The sequence below is a fragment of the Panthera onca genome, chromosome B3 (assembly GCF_046562875.1).
Source record: "Panthera onca isolate mPanOnc1 chromosome B3, mPanOnc1 haplotype 2, whole genome shotgun sequence".
NCBI lineage: Eukaryota > Metazoa > Chordata > Mammalia > Carnivora > Felidae > Panthera > Panthera onca.
In genome coordinates this window covers 119,932,391-119,945,197 of record NC_138344.1, presented here as the reverse complement: position 1 = coordinate 119,945,197, position 12,807 = coordinate 119,932,391, and the positions used below count along the sequence as shown (strand labels likewise).

General features: G+C 37.6%; 1 protein-coding gene across 19 annotated transcripts in view; it reads right to left on the bottom strand.

Moving 5' to 3' along the window:
* TTLL5 (tubulin tyrosine ligase like 5) overlaps window positions 1–12,807 on the bottom strand; it is a 286,889-nt gene that overhangs the window by 196,131 nt on the left and 77,951 nt on the right. For all 19 annotated transcript variants that reach the window (XR_013556016.2, XR_013556017.2, XM_078447986.2 and 16 more), the window contains 3 exons: window positions 8,748–8,861; window positions 8,378–8,469; window positions 876–938 (listed from right to left, as the gene is read on the bottom strand). Coding sequence is in view for 17 of the 19 variants with exons in the window: in XM_078447986.2 (XP_078304112.2) it covers window positions 876–938; window positions 8,378–8,469; window positions 8,748–8,861 (269 nt within the window). In the remaining 2 variants the exon portion in view is untranslated. The remainder of the gene's footprint in view (window positions 1–875; window positions 939–8,377; window positions 8,470–8,747; window positions 8,862–12,807) is intronic.

Genomic DNA, 12,807 nt, shown 5'->3' with positions numbered 1-12,807 from the left:
GGAGAGAAAAAACCAGGTTATATATAGAGAGGACTGAGATTCTGTCTTCTAAGTAAATCTGAAGGTCTCTTTCATTAGAAGCTATACAGTATAATTACTTTATCAGTGGTAATAACTACAAATTTACAGAGAGAAATGGCAAATCCCATATATTTCCTGATAACAGATCATGAAATTGTAGGAAATGGCTAAAATCTGGGGATCTATTTTAAGAATCCTGCAAAAAAGCACACATAACCTTGAAAATAATATACGTTTCTCTAAATAACTAAGGTTCTTTATTTTGAGAGTCAGTTACTGAACTTTACCGTAATACAATTATGTCTTACGGGCAACAAAAGTTATGTGGAGCTAAGTAGTCCCTGATTGCTGTGCTATCTGAATTCCAATGTCTGCTTTCCATCATTTCCCCCTATTTCCCCTTGTATTGAGGTTATCAGTTGTCATTTTTTACAACTCTTAGTGTATTTATTTTTTGAATTACCACCCCTCTCTACCTTTCCTAATCTGATCATTCTAATCTCTTCTAGTCTAGAAAAAGAGATGATCATGCCTTGTTAAAATTGTGTCTAACGTTAAAAAGGGACTGAGTAAAGGCCTTCCTCTAAGAAGAATAAAGTCTAGGGCATCTGTTAAGATTGTTTAAAGATCGTTACAGTTTAATTTGTGGCTTCTGGAAACAGTACAAAATACTGAGAGTTAATGAATTCTGGAACAACAAGGTTTTATGTTGTGTTTTCTGCAAGGCCTTTTCTATCAGAGATTTTACAAAAGACTTTTATAAAGCCTCTTTTCTTCTTTTGTGTGTATTTTATCATCAAATGATCTAGTGATGGTTTCAGATTAGCAAATTTACAAGATTAACAAATCCCTACCTGTCCGGGAAGAGACGTGTTGCCAGCATATAGTTCATGGAAGTCTTGTGTTCGAGGTAGGACCTGAAAGACAAAGAAAGAAACTGGCTATTTCTTAGGTTTGGCTGAAGGGACAGAATATGGAAATAAAGCCATGAATCAAGCACAGAAGTGACAGGGTACTTATACAGTGTTTCTAAAGTAACATACTGTTCTCTAAAATGACAAAGTAAGAGAAAGTTGCTCAAATTAAAATTATAAAATATCAGAGTTGCAGCAGATAAAATAAAATGAAAAGAATAAATGGCGGAGTTAATTTAGAATGTAAAAAGAAAGAAATGGCAGGATTTCTTGGATTAATAAAAAGTGACACACTAAAATCAGAAAATAAAACTGTAAGGTAAAAACGAAACCACTGAGGTGCCTGTGGCTCAGTGGGTTGTGCCCAGCTCTTGATTTGGGCCCAGGTCATGACCCCAGGGTCATGGGATGGAGCCCACTTGAGATTCTGTCTCCATCCCTGTGCCCACCCTCCTGCCCCAGCTCATGAGCACATGTGCATTCTTTCTCTAAAATCATTTTTTTTTTTAATGTTAAGAGAAGAATGCTTAAAAAAAAAAAAAAACCACAACTAAAATTCGTATATAACTAAGAGAGAGGTCAAAAGAAGCCAGGAATGGGAGATGCATAAAGGGCGTGAAAATGTAGACAGATGGTTTCAACCATGTTATTTCTCAAGAGCTTTCAATGGCTCCTTGATGGCTACTGCAGGAGGCATACACTCTCTTCCAAGCTTTCCAAAGTTGGATAATCTATACCACCAATTCCTTCACACGTTGTCCAGAAAGTTCCTCTCAACAGTGATCATGCCATATAGCCAGACCGAGGCCCCTCACAATCCTCTCACACCACCCCTCGTATTGATCCTTTTGCCTTGGTCTGGATACCTCCTCACACTCCATCCACTTACCATAATCTACCCTTCAAGAAGCAGCTCAAGTCTTCCCTGCTGCAAGAAGCCTTCCCTGATAACGACTGCTCCAAGTCTACAGAAGCGCCCTTGTCTGAGCTACCTTGCCCTTTACTGTATGCTCGACGGACCTGCCATACACTGTCTCACCGAGGAAAAGTTTTCTTCTCCGAAAGCAGCATGTGGTAGCAGGAAAAAAGTTAAGATCCAGATTCAGAATACCTGAATCAGGTCCCCCTGTGTGATCATGGACGAGTCACATTACTTTACTAAGCCTTACTTTCTGTATCATTAAAATGGGGATAACAATGATGTCCATGAAGTACATTATAATTATGAAGAACTATACAAATGAGCTATTTTTATTATATGCATAAATAATGTCTCCATAGTCACGCTGGTAACTCTCAAAGGGCAGGGGTTCCATCTAATATTGGTTTTATACTCCAAAGCACCAAACCACCAAACACAGTGCTAGACACTTGGCTGATACCCAATAAATATATATATATAGGCATATATATATAGGCACATATATATAGGTATATATATAAAGGCATATTTGTGACATCTTCCCCACTCTAAATGAAGGCAGCGCAATTAGTTTAATATTCTTGGCCTTGCTCTGCTTTTCTCAGAGGCCCCAGGAGAGGTAGAGTGACTTACCAGATTGGTAATTTAGAAAGAACAAACAGAAATGCTTCATCGAGCAGCTCCCTTTTTTCTCTTGGGGGACAATCTCCCGTTAGGAGGTATGTATCTTCTGCTGGTCTGATGGGGTCAGGTGCTCCCCACACACAGCCCAGTCTAACTTTGCCCAGAAATGGGCATGTACATCTGTCCAAACTGGAAATTCAACAAAAAGTGTGCCTGCCTGCAGATAGATATAATCAAGTCTCCCAACCTAGACTTTATCAGTAAAATAGGAGATATTTTGGCCTCCTCTCTCCTTAGTCTTTGTCTTATTTCTCCGTTGGTTCAGAACCAAACCAGTAAAGAAAGGTATCATTACTGGACTCCATAAGAGACCCCAACATTACCTGTAACTGATTCCTTCAAATTTTCCTAAAGGCACTTAAATTAAGGTCCTACTTCTTAAAATACTCAAGAGTGTAGATTTCCACTTTCATTAGTTAAAAGGTATGTTTTCTAGGAACTGCAAACATTTTAATTCTTCAAAAACATAACAAAAGAAAACACAAACAATATCTTTCTGTTGCATTCCTAGGTCTCTGTAAGGTATAATTACATCGATAGAATATTTTGTAAGATGAAAGGAAGATTTCTCTATGAACAGCTGGGTTTTCAAGACAAAACAAAACAAACACAAAATGGGTACCTTCTTTTATTCCTCTAAGTTCTAGCTCTATACTTAGAACCACTAATATCCCAACTAGATCAAAAGCCACTCACCAAAGAAAAAGAAATGTGTTACCTATAAATAAGTACAAAGATTCTCAACCTTATTGTAATCAGAGAATAATCATCACAAGGGATTTTTGAGTCTTTGGGTAAATACAAATCTGCTCAGACATAGGGTGAAAGTCCACAGGGCTGGGCAAAGAGGAAGGGGCAGGGTAAAGAACATTAAAAAGAAAGCATAAGCTGAATACTTTGCAGAACTCACCCAGGGCTATAAATTGATTGGTTCCCAGAATGGATAAATCTCACTGAACATGGGCTCATTTAACAGATAACTCCAAAGAGTCTTTAATAGTAAAACTTTCCTAGACCTAAACAAAAGCTATCCTAAACAAACCATAAAAAATTTTTACATGATCTAAGTAATGTTGAATCACTACATCACACATCTGAAACTAACATAACACTATATGTTAATTATACTGAAACTTAAAAAAAAAAAAAGTTTTTAAATGAGCCTGAAAAAGATTAAGCTAGACTACAAGTAACTTAACTGTTGGACTCCCCCCTGCCAAAAAAAACCAAAAACAACTTTCAACAGCATTCAAAGAAGGCAATAAAACCAACCCACTCAACTATACATTTATAATGTCCAGCATCCAATTTTTAAAAATCACTGTGCATGTGAAGAAAAAGGAAAAATGTAACCCATAAGAGGAAAATCAGTCGGTAGAAATAAACTCAGAAATGATAGAGATAACAGGGTAATAATTTAAAAATAGCTACTATACATATTATAATATATGCACAAGGATCTAAAAAAATCATGAAAATAATGGAAAAAACCAAAAAGTTCTAAAGATGAAAAATAAAGTATCTGAAATGAACATTTCACTGGATGGAATGAATAGAAGATGTGACACCGCAGATAAAAAGATGAATGAATTTAGAAAGAGAAATAGAAAACCATCCAAAATAAAGAAAAAGTCTAAAAAAATGAACAGAGCCAGACTTGTAGTATAATATCAGCCAATTTTAACATGTAGCCAAAGTTCCAAAAGGAGAAAGGAGAGGAAGGAAATAGAAAAAAAAAATTTTTTTTTAATGGCCAAAAGCTTTCCATTTATGATGAAAACTATAAGCCCATGGACCAAGAAGTTCAACAAATCCCAAGTAGAAGAAACATGAAGAAAATGACACAAGGCATATATCATAATCAAACTGCTAAAAATCAGCCAGAAAGAAATAATCTTAAACGTAGGCTGAGGGAAAAAAAGACATGTTATGCACAGAAAAACAAAAATAATAATTACTGTATGCCTCTTATCAGAAAAATGCAAGCCAAAGATAATGGAGCAACATTTAAAAAAATATATTTTTAATGTTTATTTATTTTTGTGAGAGAAAGGGCGACCAAGCAGGGGAGGGGCAAAGAGAGGGAGACAGAGGATCCAAAGTGGGCTCTGGGCTAACAACAGAGAGCCCAATGTGGGGCTCGACCTCACGAACCGCGAGATCATGACCTAAGACGAAGTCAGGCACTTAACCAACTGAACCACCCTTGTGCCCAATGGAACAACCATTTTTAAAGAGCTAGGAAAAAAGGACTTATATCCAGAATGCATAAAGAACTCTCACAGCTCAACTATGAGAAAATAACCTCATTTAAAAATGGGCAATCATTGGGGCACCTGGGTGGCTCAGTCGGTTTAGCGGCCGACTTCGGCTCAGGTCATGATCTCGCGGTCCGTGAGTTCGAGCCCCACACCAGGCTCTGTGCTGACCGCCTAGAGCCTGGAGCCTGTTTCGGATTCTGTGTCTCCCTCTCTCTCTGACCCTCCCCCGTTCATGCTCGCTCTCTCTCTCTGTCTCAAAAATAAATAAACGTTAAAAAAAAAATAAAATAAAAAAAAATAAATAAAAATGGGCAATCATTAAGGAAGTGCAAATAAAACCATAATGAGATAGCACTACACACCTCCTAAGGAGATAAATTAAATTGACCGTACCAATTGTTGGTGACAATGTGGAGGAACTGGAACTCTCATACACTTATTATGGGATTGTAAAATGGTGCAACCACTTTAGAAAACTGTATGGCAGTTTCTTACAACATGATCCAGTCATTTCATAAGTAGAATTTACCCAAAAGAAATGAAAGCATGCATATATTTGTAATAACCAAAACCTTGAAACCAAAATGTCCAACAGATGAAAGCATAAACAAATTCTGGCATATGCCTATAATATTACTCAACAATAGAAAGGAATTAAACCAATGATAGATGATACAACGTGTATGAATATAAAAATAATTCTGCCAAATAGAAAAAAAAGACCCAACAAATAAGAAAACAACCTGTAGAATTCTATTATATGAAATTCCAGGGAATGCAGATTAATCTTTAGTAACAGAAAGCAGATCATAGCTCCCTGGGGACAGGGATGGGCAGGGAAGGAAAGGGAGGAGCAAGAGAGAAGAACTACAAAGAGGCACAAGGAAACTTCTAGCTAGAGGTCATGTATTTGTTCATTAGGTTGCCTATGTGCAGGTTTCACAGATATATACATATATTAAAACTTACCAAACTGTACACTTTAAATATATTTATAACTCAATAAAGTTGTTTAAAAAATAACATTTACAATACCATTCAAAAACATGAAACACCAAGTCATAAATTTTAAAAAATATGTGCAAGGCCTTTACATTGAAAACTAGAAAATATTGCTAAGAGAAATAAAAGAAAACCTAAATATGTACTTGTGATCATCACCAGGTGATATATGGAACCAGGTGATGTATGGAATGGTTGACTCACTATATTGTACACCTGAAACCAATATAATGTTGTATGTTGACTGGAATTAAAATAAAAACAAGAAGAGGGGCTCCTGGGTGGCTCAGTCAGTTAAGTGTCTAACTTTGGCTCAGGTTGTGATCTCACAGTTTGTGAGTTTGAGCCCCTTGTCAGGCTCTGTGCTGACAGCTCAGACCCTGGAGTCTGCTTCAGATTCAGTGTCTCCCTTTCTCCTTGCCACTCTTTCCCATTTGTGCTCTGTCTCTCTCAAAAATAAATATACATTAAAAAAAAAAAACAAGAAGAAGAAAAGGAGGAGGAAGGAAGGGAGGAAGAGAGGGAGGGAGGGAGGAAGGAGGAGGAGGGGGAAGGGGAGAAGGAGGAGGGGGAGAGGGGGAGGGGAGAAGGAGGAGGGTGGGAGAGGGGGAGGGGAGAAGGAGGAGGTGGGAGAGAGGGAGGGGAGAAGGAGGAGGGTGGGAGATGGGGAGGAGGGAGGGGAAGGGAGGGAGGAGGAGGAGGAGAACAACTAAATAAATGGAGAGATATATCACGTTCATGGATTAGAAAATTCAATATTGTTAAAATGTTCACTCTCAAAATTTATATGCTCAATGCAATGCCAAATCAAAAGCCAGCAGGCTTCTGTGTAGAAATTGACAAAGAAATTTTAAAATGTCTTGAGAAATACAGACGACACAAAATAGTCAAAATACTTAAAAAAGAACAACAAAGTTGGAAGACACACTATCAAATTTTAAGACTTAGTATAAAGCTATGGTAATCGAGACAAACACATTAATCAGTGAAACTGAATAAAGTCCAGAAACAGACCCCCACATATATTTGAATTAATTTTCAGAAAAGATGCCAATGGAATTCAGTGGGGCAATTTCAACAAATGGTGCTGGAACAAATGTACATCATATGAAAAGAAATGAACCCCAACCCTTACCTCACATCATACACAAAAATTAAATCAATACATATCATAGACCTAAATATAAAAGCTAAAATTGTAAAGCTTCTAGAAGAAAGCATAAGAGAATAAGCTTTGTGAAAATTGGGGTTGCCAAAGATTTCTTAGACAGGAAACACAAAATTTATAAATCTTCTAAAAATGTTGTCAATGGGATTTCATTGAAATTTAAAATTTCTGTTCTTTAAAGCCACTGTTAAGGAAATGAAAAAGCTACTCACACACTTGGAGAACATATTCACAATATAAATATCTCGAGAAAGGACTTGTATCAGCAGTCCTTTATAGCACAGTAACAACAACAACAACAAAATCCTAAATTTAAAATAGAAAAAAAAAGACACACAAATAGCCAATAGCACATGAATGCTCAGGATCACTATTCATCAGAGAAAAGCAAATTAAAACCACAGAGATATATTACACACCCACTATAATACCTCAAATTAAAAACCCTGACAATACCAAGTGTTGACAAAGATGAACAGCAACCAGAACTCTCATACACTGGTACTATACCTTACGCCCTATCATATGACTCACCTATTCTACTCCTCGGTATTAACCTAAGAGAAATGAAATCACATATTCACATACTACATAAGTGTTCATAACAGCTTTCTTCACAACAGTTCCAAACTGGACACAACGCCAATGTTCTACAACAGGTGAATGGATAAATACACTGTGGTATATTCATACAATAAATTAGTAGGTAACAATAAGGAACGAACTACTACTTCACACAACATGGATAATTCTCAAAAACGTCATGCCAAACAAAGACTCCAGACACAGGAGTATATATATTGTATGATTCTACTTATAGAAGATTCTAGAAAAATGATAATGACATAAAGCAGATCGGTAGACATCTGTGGCTCAGGATAATGAGGGCAAATAACTGTAAAGGGGAATGAAGGGACTTCTGAAGGTTACAGAAACATTCTACATCTTGATTGTGGTGATGGCAGTGGTTAAATTGGTGTTAATATTTGTCAAGACTTATCATCAAACCATACACTTAAAATAAATCCATTTTGATGTATGTTAGCTAGATCTAAATGATGATTAAAAATAATATATTGTTTAGGCACAATATAGATGATAAAACAGTTTTTTTTCAAACCAAGGTAATGATGACTATAAAATTTTTTTACAAGTATGTAACCCTGGGTTAGGGGGCTATTAGGAAGGAGGTGGGGGATTTTTTTTTTTTCAAAAGGAAGAATAATGCACAGGTAGATTACATTAATGTTAATGCTTAGGTTGGATAATAGTCACACTACTATAAGTAAATATGCAAAATAAGAAAGACCCACATGGAAAGCAATGACAACACTGTGTCACAATTAATCCAATGCTGTGGACCTGAGGCACAGATTAAAAAAAAAAAAAAAGGTAGTCACCTCACCCATATATTTCCCATGTCTCTGATGTAGGGAATATGCGAATAAATCCACCTCTCCGATCATTTTCTTCCTTCACTCTCCGTAAAACTTTGATCTACATAAAGAGAAAATAAAATGAGTACTGATTTTGGAAACCGTAATCCAAAAGATTACAGAGCAGAGAAAGAGGGTTATGACCCACAAATATGAAAGAAGCATGAAGGGAGAAATTAACTCCATATAAGATGGAATTTTCTGAGAATAAGTTCCTCCCATCTTGAATCTTTCTCCTTCCAATGTAAGAATGAGTTGGTCATAAACATATGAATCGCTTACTAATGTTTATTGAACCCTGTGTTAACCCACAAAGGCCTGAAATAGAGTTATCTTTACCTCCTCCATTGACAGACCAAGCACAGAACCACCTAACTTCCCCGGCACCTTCTCTCGGGCTGAGCCCACAAGGTTTTTCATTTCCGCATCACTGGCAGAGAGGGGACGGGAACGCTATGGAGAAGGACAAACAGAAACAAAATGTTTTCCTCACCTTTCGTCATTTCCCTCTATTCAGTCCCTCAACATCATTGTCTTTCCTAATATGGATAAGCTCAACTCCAAAGCCCATTTTCTGTAATTACTCTCTTAGCCTGAAACCCTGGGAAATAAATGAAAGCCAGTAGACTCAAAGGCAAGAAGAGAAAACAGAATAGAAGGAAAATGCTATGTGTTGAGAGGGAAACAACAGAAAAACAGGAGCTATGTCCATGTGATCTTCTAATCCAGTACTTACTCCTACTCTTGGTCTTAAAGTTCATCCAATATTTTTAAAGATATGGGAAAACATCTGAAAATAACCATGGAGGATTGAATGTGCATTAATTTTGCTAAATAACACTATTCTTTTCAGCAGCGGACAAGGAGAGTTAGGAGAAGTGAGATGTAAGACAGAAAACCAAGGAACAATTTATTATGTCACAGGTGAAAGTTGGTCCGTGGGATGGTTTAGAACTGGGGTGGGGGGTGGGGGGAGGAAATACTGAGATGACAGTCACCAGTGACACAGAAAAGAACTATGACCAAAAGACACACTGCGACTGCTGGACTTCAAGAGACCTTGATCAAGGATGACTGCCTCGGGCACTTCAAGGAGGAAGCCAAATGCGCCATGCTCCTCACAGCCTTCTGAAGGATGATCACAAAGGTCATCTGAGAATGGAAGTTTTAAGTCATTTCGATGTTAGGCGAGCAGAAAAATATCAAGGTAACAAAGCAAGTCGGATGGTATGAAGCATGTCAACACACTATTATTGAAACCGAAAAAGTGACTGATAAAATAAGACAAGTACATCTGCCAAGTTCAGAGATTAATAAATAATTCAAGAAACGTGGACACAAATTATCATTCTAGATTCCTAGAAGTGACTCTGACCAGAAAGAAGCAGTCCTATTGTGAAGGGCTTAGTTTTCTCTTTGGGTAGACTACCTATGGAAAGGCTTTTGGTAACTAACCTTTGACCTTCTCAACAACACTCACTGCTACAGACTAAAGGTTTGGGTCCTCCTACAAATTCATTTGTTGAAGACCTAACCCCCGGTGTGATGGTATTTAAAAACAGGGCTTCTGGGAGGTAATTTGGATTACATGAGGTCAGGAGGGTGAAACCCTGGCCCGATGAGATTAATGCCCTTAAAAGAAGAGGCATCAGACAGCTCGTACTCTGTCTGCCCAAGCATGTTAAAAAGAGGTCATGTGAGCACAGAGTGACACGGCATTCATCTACAAGCTAAGAGTAGAGGCCTCAGAGTGAACCCTGCTTTGCTGGCTCTTTGGTCTTGGACTTCTCAGCCTCCAGAAGTGTGAGAAATAAATTTCTGTGGTTGAAATCACCAAGTCCATGGTACTTGGTTATGGCCACCCAAGCGGACTAATAGTACACACCTGTACTATTATGAATAGTATATATATATGAATAGTATATATATATGTATATATATATAATATATATATCATGAATGCTTTTACCTTTGACACAAGGGAGGCCAATACATACTAATCTTCAAAGCTAGCATGGGAGTTATAAAAGATAGATTTTCTAATAGGTAACTCCACAATGACATAACTTTATGAAGAATAACCATGAAATCAGCAGATATAAACAATATGTGAAGGCAGGGTCTTTTGTCTAAACAGCTTTTCCAGTGATATCTTCAGTACCCAGAATAGTACATGGCATGGAGTAGGAGATCAATAAGTATTTGTTGAACAAAGAAATAAATGTCCTGACACATAGATTAATCATGGTTAGAACTAAATTTTGCAGAGGATTCTGGGGAAAATTTTAATTCCCTTGCAATCTCTGGGAATAAATTAAACAGTGTATGTTGGCATGAGAGGGGAGTCAACAGGAAAGTTTAAAGACTGAGGAAAGTAAACATATAAGTAAGTTCATCTTTTCAAAAATTTTAAAAGTATGAATGCTTACTTAGCATGTAAAGCCAAAATATTAACTGGATGCTTTAAGGACTCTTCTCATTTTATCATTGGCTAAAAACACTTATCGTTCACTAAAAATACTTTTTCACATGTGATGATGTGGCTCTGATCAGAAAGCCACTGGCAGTCAAGTGCCTTATCCAAGGTCAAGTTGCCTTATCACTCAGACTATTTAAGAGTACCTTAAGTTCTCTAAAATTATTGTAAGAGTGAGTACGGACTAAGCACTCATTTAGATGACATAAGAAAGGGCCCCTGGGTGGCTCAGTCGGTTAAGCATCCGACATCAGCTCAGGGCATGATCTCAAGGTTCATGACTTCAACTCCCACATCAGACTCTCCGCTGTCAGCGTGGAGCCTTCTTTGGATCCTCTATCCCCTTCTCTTTGCCCCTCCCCAGTGCATGTGCTCGTGCTCGCTTTCTCTCCAGCATAAACATTTAAAAAAATGATATAGCCAAAAAAAAAAAAAGATTAAGCATTTTAGAATAGAAAAATTTATTTAAAAATGATAAATTGAAATATGTACTGAAGATTAATAATAAAAATATTTTAAGAAATAGTTATTAGCTGTCAGAATAGTTTTAAGAAATGCGTGGTTGTAGGGGCACCTAGGCGGCTCAGTTGGTTAAGCGCCTGACTCTTGATTTTGGCTCAGGTCATGATCTCACCATTCATGAGACTAAGCCCCACATCAGGCTCTGTTCTGACAGCACGGAGCCTGCTTGGGATTCTCTCTCTCCCTCTCTCTCTCTCTCTCTTTGCCCCTTCCACGCACACACGTGTGCATGTGTCTTCTCTCTCTCTACCAAAATAAATAAATATTGAGAGACAGAGAGAGAGAGAGCACATACACATGCACAAGCAAGTGGGTGAGGGGCAGAGAGGGGGACAGAGGATCCAAAGCGGGCTCTGCACTGACAGCAGCGAGCCCCATGTGGGACTTGGACTCACAAACTGCTAGACCACGACCTGAGCCGAAGTCAGACACTCAACTGACTAAGTTACCCAGGTGCTCCAACAAATAAACATTAAAAAGAAAAGAAATGCATGGTTTTATAAGAACATGGATCAAATCACTACTGAATAACATCTAATCAGCACCCTCAATTTTTAAAAAATTTTTTTGCTTTTTGTCCTTGTTTTGTTTTTATTGCTCATTTCTTGTCTGTTTTTTTTTTTTATTATTGTCTTTGTAAATTTTTAATTTTTATTTTTGATCTTTTTTTTCTTTTTCAGGAAATCAGGAAATTTAGGAAACTAGGAAATATTCCAAAATGGAATAATATTACTGCTTCCAGAGACTGAGATTATAATGATGCTGCAACCTTCCTCTACGAATCTAAACCTGCTCTGGGAAACAGTGCACTGGTGCTCCAAAATTCTCAATCTTCTCTCCTGGTCACTTTCAAAGAGTTGTCTCCCATGCACATTCAGAAACACTCCTTTGCTCCCCAGAATCCACAGTTCCAACTCGAGCTATTTGTGCATGTATGTGGGTTGTCTGAGTGAGGTGTGGAGGAATTCAGGAGATGCTCCTGGCTGGGGTCTTTGGGGGGTTGAAAATGGAAGGGGCTTAATGGTGTTTGTCAGATGCACGCTCTAGCTGTGAACTCCCATAAGCTGATGGCTATTACTCTTTTATCGCCACAAATATCACCAGGCTACAAATAAAAAGGCCAACGCTACTCCAAGAGGACAACAATGTGGCTAGATACTCCTTTAATCTCTTCACCTATTTATTTCAAACTAAACTATTAACCAGCCTGAGAGGGAAAGAAATATGAAAAGTTGTAGCTACTGAAGTTTAAGTATCTCAAATACCTCTCTAAAATCCCCCAGGTCTCCTGTGTCTTCGGGGAAGATGCTGGAAAATATGAGACTAGAAAGTCAGAAGTATTTTTCCCATCTCAGCTTTTCAATAAATTTGAGATTAAAGAGAATTTTCTTTATCAGCACA